The 9,364-nt window shown below is 41.2% G+C and overlaps 1 protein-coding gene across 1 annotated transcript in view; it reads left to right on the top strand.

Annotated features, from left to right (window-relative positions):
• Positions 1–8,705, top strand: part of NHLH1 (nescient helix-loop-helix 1) — a 12,058-nt gene extending 3,353 nt beyond the window's left edge. The window contains exon 2 of the mRNA XM_072428467.1: positions 5,944–8,705. Coding sequence (XP_072284568.1) covers positions 6,215–6,604 — 390 coding nt within the window. The 5' untranslated portion in view covers positions 5,944–6,214 and the 3' untranslated portion in view covers positions 6,605–8,705. The remainder of the gene's footprint in view (positions 1–5,943) is intronic.
• The last annotated feature ends 659 nt before the right edge of the window (positions 8,706–9,364 follow it).

The raw sequence follows: 9,364 nt of genomic DNA, 5'->3' as shown, positions 1-9,364 counted from the left end.
TATATAAATATATATATATTTATGTTTTTATGTATAAAAATATATATATAATAAAAAAATATAATATATATATATATATATATAAATATTTATATACTTTCTATATATACTTTCTATTTTATCATCTTTAACATATTATTAGTTGTCCTTTTGTGCATCTGGGGCTGCCTACAGTTTTTTTTCCCTTCTTTTTGTTACCATGCAGTTCCCAAAGGAAACCCATTTGTTTATTCCCCGTAGACAATAACTGCAAGGTCATGTTAAAGCTTGAAACCCCCCACAGGTAATACAGAATAATTTGATGGAAAATCAGCAGCTAAATTAAACAACAAAATTGAAAAAATAACTGCATAATAAAAGAAATATTTATGATTTTATTTATTAAATGATTATACCCAAAATGCACCCACTTGGGGTGAATCTTGGGTTTAAAGTACGTGAATCTGACAAATGGACTGTTCAAAAAAACATAAAGTCAATAAATTTCTTTTTTTAAATTTTGTAATCAAAATAATTAAAATTAGGCTCCAAATAATCTCCGTAAGGATCATTTAATTTTTCGTTGCGCGCCACAAGCAGCTCTTTAATTTATTGAAATTTTGATGATGATGAAATGAAGACGTGCTCTTTGGAAGCAGTTATTAATCTGCTATATTAGGGGGAAATTTTTTTTGTCAGGCAGAGAAAAACTGAGCATCCCCTGAGACAATCGGGACGTGGATGAGATACGGAACGCAACTGGGGCACGCTGGCGCTCAACGTGTTAGGATAAAGTTCTAAACACTTTAATGAAAACGGAATCCATTGTTTTAGCCGTATTTCTGGCGTCGTCCAGGTGCGAGGATCTTTTGGCACTTTTTCAAAAACATTTCTAGCGCTCTCAATTCGTCTATTTTAATTTCATCGGAATCCAAATGTTTAATTTTTTACTTTCTGTAGTCCCAAAAATATCCGATAATTAGGTAATCAGGGAGTTTTCCTAATCCTGCCGATTTCCCGACTTTCTTCCTCTTACTGTACGTCTTTTTTTTCTTCTGCACATTTCATTAAGCAATAAACAGCCCTAACGAGGCTCAAGTGAGCCGTGTAAACGCTCGTAATGGGCGACTCAGACTTCATAAACTGGACGCCTCTTACGTTTTATCTTTATGGCGTGGGGGGAAGTTGGACGGAGTTTAAGCGTCGGGGGTGGAGGAGTGGATGAGAGTGGATGACTTTATAACAAGCATTTGTCTTTGGAGGGCTGCGTTTCGGAAGTCCTAATAGGGCGCTAAAGTCTCACAAATAGCCCATTAGATTGGAGAGGGAAATGTCGGGACATTATTCTCATTGTGAGAGCTAATCAGCTGGAGAGTATAATGACTCAGTCGTTAAAGCAGAGTAACGCTTCTTCGCTGCTGCCGAAAAGCTCAAGAACTGGAATTATGGAGAAGAATTTTAATCTTTTGGTAGTACAGGACTCTACTCTGATTGGCTGATTTCTCAGATATAGAATGGGATACGTAAAACTTTGATGGACGGGGAGAGATCCCAAAAGTAGTTGAAGTAGGAGGATAGAAGTCTTGATTCCCATTTGAAGATAGAATTGTGGGGTCACCATCACTAGAGGGGTCACCAGCAGGAGGAAGGAGGTCCTGATTCCCGGGTCACCATCACTAGAGGGGTCACCAGCAGGAGGAAGGAGGTCCTGATTCCTCTATATAGATAGAATTGTGGGGTCACCGGTAGGGGGAAGGAGGTCCTGTTGAAGTCTTGCAAGAAGTCTGGTTCATTCTTTGCAAAAATAAAGAAGAGGGATACAAAGTCTGCGGCCCTTCAGCCAAAGGGGCCCAAGTTTGTCTCTTGCTCAGGATCTCCTCCAGTCTTGGTGTGCCGTAATACATCGGACCCAATGTGTCACGCATTGAATCACAAGAAAAGATCATACGTTTCTTCATAGCCAGCAAAACTGGGCCCTTTGCAAAGACCTCAACAAAGAAAAGGTCAGTATATTTATATAAGTGGGTCGGTGATAGCTAATAATGGGTTCGTAGACCCAGCGGCTGGGGGGGTAAAAAGATTTTAGTTATTTAGCCCAGATATTAGACGAGCGATGAGGGGGTGAATATTAAATATATAGAAGAGATTGACTGCTACAAACCTGCAGCTGTAAGTCGTTTTTTAAATATTGTCTTCTGATTAGCCATACTTTGTTGAAATGATATTACAAGACAGCTCTCGTTTATTAGAGAGGTCACCGGCAGGAGGAAGGAGGTCCTGATTCCTCTATATAGATAGAATTGTGGGGTCACCGGTAGGGGGAAGGAGGTCCTGTTCAAGTCTTGCAAGAAGTCTGGTTCATTCTTTGCAAAAATAAAGAAGAGGGATACAAAGTCTGCGGCCCTTCAGCCAAAGGGGCCCAAGTTTGTCTCCTGCTCAGGATCTCCTCCAGTCTTGGTGTGCCGTAATACATCGGACCCAATGTGTCATGCATTGAATCACAAGAAAAGATCATACGTTTCTTCATAGCCAGCAAAACTGGGCCCTTTGCAAAGACCTCAACAAAGAAAAGGTCATTATATTTATATAAGTGGGTCGGTGATAGCTAATAATGCGTTCGTAGACCCAGCGGCTGGGGGGGTAAAAAGATTTTAGTTATTTAGCCCAGATATTAGATGAGCGATGAGGGGGTGAATATTAAATATACAGAAGAGATTGATTGCTACAAACCTGCAGCTGTAAGTCGTTTTTTAAATATTGTCTTCTGATTAGCCATACTTTGTTGAAATGATATTACAAGACAGCTCTCGTTTATATCGGCCCTTCTGTGGCCCCTGATAACCCGATAATAGGATGTGAGGGATGAGCCCGGCTGGCTGTTACATGGAAATACGACGTAATGTGTTTTCTGCCCATGTAATTTGCACCTTCATCCCTTCGGATTTGGCAGAATCCAATCTGGAATATTACATTACGGGGTTAGCGAAGGGCCCGAACATATCGCTGAGCCCAGGAGATGGTAATCGAATCAACTTTCCCGGACTGCTATAGAATGAGGGCAATTGTATCCGACTACAACCCCCACCTGACAATGGGTGTCCCCATTAATCACTGTCACCCCTTCCACCCTCCATTATGTCACCGAGAAGCGAGCCCTGACATACGGGAATTATCCAGAGAATTCATTTTACGATCGAATCCCCGGGGATGTGATTAGGACAGGAGAGTGTCATGGGGGACACCTAACCCGGGATAGATAGATAGCTGGATAGATAGATAGATAGAGGGATAGATAGATAGATAATGATGAGATGAGGTAGGTTTTTGGATAGATGGGAACTTTTGGTGTCCCAGATAAAGTTCTGGATGTTTCATGGACAGGACATGGGCGTCCCCCTCTATCTATGTCACGGTCCCTCTGAGCCCCCCGTAGTGAGGGGACCTTTCAGACATTGGGTAGATAGCAGCTGTGTTGGGTTCCATATGTCAGTAGTAGTAGATTCTGTGACATACGGGCTAATTTAATATCCACCCCAGCCCTCCTCTCCCCCTCCCTCCATCTCTCCTTCCCATCCATCCACCACCTGTCCTGTCTCAGGAGACCCCTGAGAGAAAAATGCTTTTTCATTTCCATCTATATTCCTTCCTAGCTCTGCGTTCCCCCCACCCCCATGGGCCGCGCTCTTCCCCCCAGGCCCGCGCTCTTCCCCCCAGGCCCACGCTCACACTGATGGGTACCTCACTCCGTCCCTCTCATTTGTACAAGTTGTCATCTCCACTTAGTGTGAGAAAGGAAGACACTTCTTTGTGACAGCGATATCCGCTCAACGCTCTTCCACTCCATCATCCATCTTCCGCTCATTTCTGGGTTATTTTCTCACCATTAACGTTTTTCGCCATCTTCCCCTGACACCTCATACTCCTGCCATTAGCCTGACATCTTATTTCCCCATGACTAATGCATCTCACTATGTACACTATTTAAAGACATAATCAGGGACGGGGGAGGTGGGGCAAAATGGAGTTAGGAGCGCCATTGTTCCAGGGACCCTGAAGTATCATCTTGTCATTGTTCTGTGTCCCCCAAATATCATTGTGTCATTGTTCCGGGGACCCCGAAGTATCATCCTGTCATTGCTCTAAGTACGCCAAATATCACTGTATCATTGTTCTGGAACCTCAAGTATCATCTTATCATTGTTCTGTGTCCCCCAAATATCGTTGTGTCATTGTTCCGGAGACCCCGAAGTATCATCTTGTCATTGCTCTAAGTACCCCAAGTATCACTATATCATTGTTCTGGAACCCTAAGTATCATCTTGTCATTGTTCTAGGTACCCCTAGTGTCATTGAGTCATTGTTCTGGAACCCCAAGTGTCACTGAATCATTGTTCTAGGTACCCCAAGTGTCATTGAGTCATTGTTCTGGACACCTCAATAGTATTGAGCCATTGTTCTGGGTACCCCTTGTATAACGGTGTCAATGTTCTGAAACCCCAACTGTCAAGGTGTCATTGTTCTGGAACCCCAACTGCCATTGAGTCATTGTTTTAGGTACCCCAAGTGTCATTGAGTCATTGTTTTAGGTACCTCAACTGTCCGCGTGCCGTTGTTCTGCGTACCCCTAATTCTCGGTGTGTCATATTTCTGATCCTCATGTGTAAGTATGCTCATGCTCTAGACCACAGGGTGCAATGGTTTTGGGACTGCTGTGTTTTATTGTGTCATTATTTTTGGTCCAAGTGTCAATGTGTCATTGTTCTGAACCCCCAAGTTTCTAGGGCCATCATGTCATAGTTTTTGGCCCCTAAGTGTCCATGAGTCGTTATTTTGAGCCCTCAAATACCTGTGTGTCAATATTCTAAAGCCCAAGTGTAAGTGTGTCATTGCTGTGGGACCCCCATGTGTTAGTGTGCCAAAATTCCGGCCCCCGAGTGTCAGGGTGCCATTGTTCTAGATCCCTGTGGGTCATCATTTTGGGGCTGCCATGCTTTAGTGTACCACTTAATGTGGACCTCCAATGTCAATGTGTCTTTTAGGACCCCCAAGTGTCCATTGTTTTGGGTTCCCAAATGTCACCATTTTTCTGGGATCCTATTGGATTTTATTTAAGATTTGCTAGACAGATCTAGACTTTCCTTTATCTGTCACTCGTATTTATCAGGTTTGTGGTCTACAGTCATTCTATGTGACATTTCATATTGTGACTGCTCAATATAAACATTGGTAAAATGTATATTATGTGATGAACTGTCTCTCCGGTTATAGGGAAATGACAATAATGATACATCGGTTATACGGATATTCTGAGTCTCAGTAACTTGACACTGTAAAACAAGTCCAACTATGCAATATAAATGGAGCCCATTGCTAGACCCAAGGCAAATCACATTACCAAAGGAGTGAAGTTGCCACCAACAAAGGCACCACCTGACACTGTGCCCGTATAATAAAGTTCTCCAAGACTGGAGAAAATAAACTATTATGTGAGAACCTGGGTGATCCAGCAAAAGAGGAATGGATCTGGCTCAGGGCTGAAAATATTAGCAAATGAAGAAGATCACCCAGGTTCTCCCATCATAGTCTACCTTTCCAGTCTTGAAGAGCTTTATTAAATCAGACCCAATGTCTTTGCCCAATGGCATGGTGACACCATCTCTTAGCTGGTGATAATGGGGGTCATGTTTGTCCTTTTCTGCCATTTTGTTGGTGTAAAAAAATGAAATCAATAATAAGGTTCTATTTCTCGGGCAATCTGCTGTTTATTGGCTTCCCTGTTTATGACTTTGTAATCAAATTGTTTTTTCCTGTAGCTTTATTCGTTTTTATGTTGTTTTTCCTCCTATGTACTATGCTCTCATTTCCATTAAATTTCTTTCCTTTTTTTTTTATCATGTTGGCAGAGTTCCCTTCGTGGCCATTAAGAAACCTTTTCTATAATTTCTCTGTTTCTTTTCGTTCCAGGGGGACCATCAAGAACGAGAGCACAGCGAAGGGAAATAAAAGTTAATCTCAGCTGAACACTTTTTATGAGTTAAATATTTCTCTTAAGTGCGTTTTCCAAGCTTAAAAAAAAAAGTATCTGCCACGGCTTGCTGGGATCGACGCCTTTCGCAGCTTGTCCACACCGCGAGGTTTGTTTCATGACATCCAGAGGGACACAACTTTTCAGAAGCACTTTATAAAAGGATTTCAACCTTCGGAAGGATTGTATTTAGAACCTTTTTGTAGAGGAATGATGCTGAACTCTGAGCAGACAGAAATTCCGGCCCATTCGGAGACTGAGTCCGTGTTTAGCGATTGCGGAGGCGGGGGAGGACTCGGCGAGGCTGGAGGTATCAGCTTGTGCGGAGAAACCAGGATTTGCGAGGCCAGCGATGCCGTCAAAAGGGAACTCCAGCACTTAAGTCGGGAGGAAAGGCGTCGAAGAAGGAGAGCGACGGCCAAATACCGCACGGCTCACGCTACCCGGGAGCGTATACGTGTGGAAGCCTTCAACTTGGCCTTTGCGGAGCTGAGAAAGCTCCTTCCCACTCTGCCCCCTGACAAGAAACTGTCCAAAATCGAAATTCTTCGGCTAGCTATCTGCTACATCTCCTATCTCAACCATGTTCTAGATGTTTGATGGGTTCGAGGTGCCCCGACCAGGCTACAACTTGCCCATTATATTGGATGCTGCTGTATTCAGCTATGGACTAAGATGCTAGGACAGAGAAGAATTGTGGGACCACATTTTTTCCCTCTCTTGTGGATTTTTGTAGACCCCCAATTTAGAATGTAAAAAATCCTGCCTTTCGGAGACCACCCACCCTTTGCCTTTTCCATGCCTCCTCCATCACCATACCTACCCACAGGCATGGCTCTGAAAGACCTACCTAAATTCTTATCATGGTTCTCGTAAACCAACCATTTGGGTGGAAGCCTTCAAATGCCGGCGTCCTTAAAGACAAATGTGTTGACTGTCAAGTGTTGCCTCCTTTTGTGACCAATCCAAATATTTCTCCTGAAAGATTTCTCTTACCCTTTCTAGGACCAGGCAAAAATGATATAAGGTCACTAAAACTTCAAATTTCATTGGATGAATTTTGGTTAAGTTGCACTTTTCAACTAAAGACCTTATTGCCCACCAACACACCCATACTCATGACTGAGAAGTTATTACATTTGAAATAAGGTTTAGAGGAACTGGAATCTTCTAAAGTCATGCTTACAAATCTACATTCAACATTAGTTGGACAGATCTTTAAGAGATTTGGCCAAACATCTATATCACAAGAAAAGTCAGCTGCACGTCAACCTTCTTTGCCAAGCAAGCAACAAATTTACCCAAAATTCATCTCCCCAGACTGATTTTCATAAGATTGGATTAATTCTGATAATTTTAGGTCTACGTTTCCCTATTACTTGGTGTAAACTCAAAGTCAATGTATCATCTTCTGTATCTTCTCGAATGTCATCAGTTGTCCGTATGTTCCTAAGGTCCAACATATGGCACTCATGTTTAAAACATACAGTATGTCCTAGATAGAATGACCCTTGACCTCTTTTGCTGACAAAGAAGCAATCCAACCCAAATGTACAGTACAATGGTGTCCATGAAGACGTTATCCTAGGCAGGAGGCCCTTTATTTATTGATGAATAGTTTCAAATGTGCACTTTTCATAGAAAAATCAATATATAGTTTATTAGGTCGTTCTTCACTGAATGGTGATTATGAAAATTTGGGTCTACGTTTACGAGTTTATATGTAGTTGGTCGTAGCTCTCTGTAGACCGGTTAGCTCTACGTTGGTGGATCAAGGAGACCAATGGATGATCCTTAAAAAAAGTCTAGCTTTTCCTTCCAAGGTGACAATGTTCGATAAGTTCCACCATGGCCAAATTTCTATTCTACAAACACAACAACTAATACTACCTACTCTAGTTAGTAAAGGAAGTGGAAGATTAGTAGTCTGTTCAATGTCCATCAATCCAATGGCCAAAGTTAATAAAATGATCCACGTAGCAAAATATTATTAGGTGTAAATTACCAAATTCAAACAGATCAGTTTACCAAATTAGGTTTCTATTTCTGCAAATTTCAGGACCCTTTTCAGTGCCAAGTCAGAAAGCTTTTTTCTTCTTAATGGGGAAAAAGAGCATCGGAAAACAATGACCTCTTCTTAAAATTTGACAAAATTTTCATCTTTCCAGGTCTAGTTTTGCCACGCCAGAGCCTGTGGCTAACTTGTAACTGAAAAGTTAAAAAAATAAATATTTTAGATAAAGATGTTTAATACAAAGAATTTTCCTTATTTTTTTTTTCTTTTACTGGTTCAACTTTCGCTACTACAGTTGCGTTTCATGTTTATCCTCTTTGACAAGGTTTATGTGCCAGGGAAAAATATTTATTTTATTAATTTATTTATATGTCATTATTTATTTGCTGTGTTGTGCACTTTTACAAGTAATTAAAAAAACAATTTTTGACAATAATGTTAAAAACACAAAGGATTTGTGCGAGGGCCCCAGATCAAAGGGGATTGACAGGCCGCGTACACGTCCCACCTCCGTTCCCGTCGGTGAAAGCCTCTTTTGTAGCTAAGTCTAACGACCTTTATTAAGCCTTGAAATGAAAGAAGTGTAAATACTTTGACTATGTTTTATGTGTTTAGAATGGATACAAACTATTTATGATTTCTTAAAAAAGCTGAAGGATTCAATTAAAAAAAAAGAAGAAAGAACAAGTTTATGAGTTTTATTTGATCTCATCTGTCCTTTTTTCCCAATCTTGTTCCCTTCGGTTCCTCCTTCATTTTTCCTTTTTTCATTGTTCCGTCCATTTTCGTATTGGTCTAACATACACATATATTTACTTTAAAGCCTCCTTGGTGACTAGGGGTAAAAAAAAAAACTTTGGACTTCACCACTCTTGGATGTCTACTGGCAACCTCTATTCACATGGGAGCAGTACCAGATAGAAACCACTTTTTCAGGCATTTGCAAGGAATTTGATTTGAGCCATACAAAGTCAAGCATTGTTTTTGCTTCTTTCTTCAACTTCCCAGTCCTCCAGAATGCCTTGTAAAGCAGTAAAACATGGTTCCACTGCAAGTCCATAGAGGTTGTTGGAAAGTCCCCTGGACACCCCATGATAAAATGGACAGATGCACAGCCACAAGCAAATACCTGAAAAAACGGGAAGAAACTAACCTATGTATTTATTTAATGTAACTGCATGGTACCACATTGGGCCTGATTTGTTAAAGCTCTCCCAGGCTGGAGAGGTTATAATTTCATCAGTGAAGCTGGGTGATCTAGCAAACATAGAATGGATCTGGTCCATGATTCAAAACATTTGCTAGTAAATAGCAAATAACTTTGAATAAATCCATTTCAGGTTTGT

Source organism: Pyxicephalus adspersus, chromosome 12 (genome assembly GCF_032062135.1).
Source record: "Pyxicephalus adspersus chromosome 12, UCB_Pads_2.0, whole genome shotgun sequence".
Classification (NCBI taxonomy): Eukaryota; Metazoa; Chordata; class Amphibia; order Anura; family Pyxicephalidae; genus Pyxicephalus; species Pyxicephalus adspersus.
The sequence above is the reverse complement of the archived record's forward strand: the minus strand, read 5'-3'. Positions and strand labels throughout refer to the sequence as shown.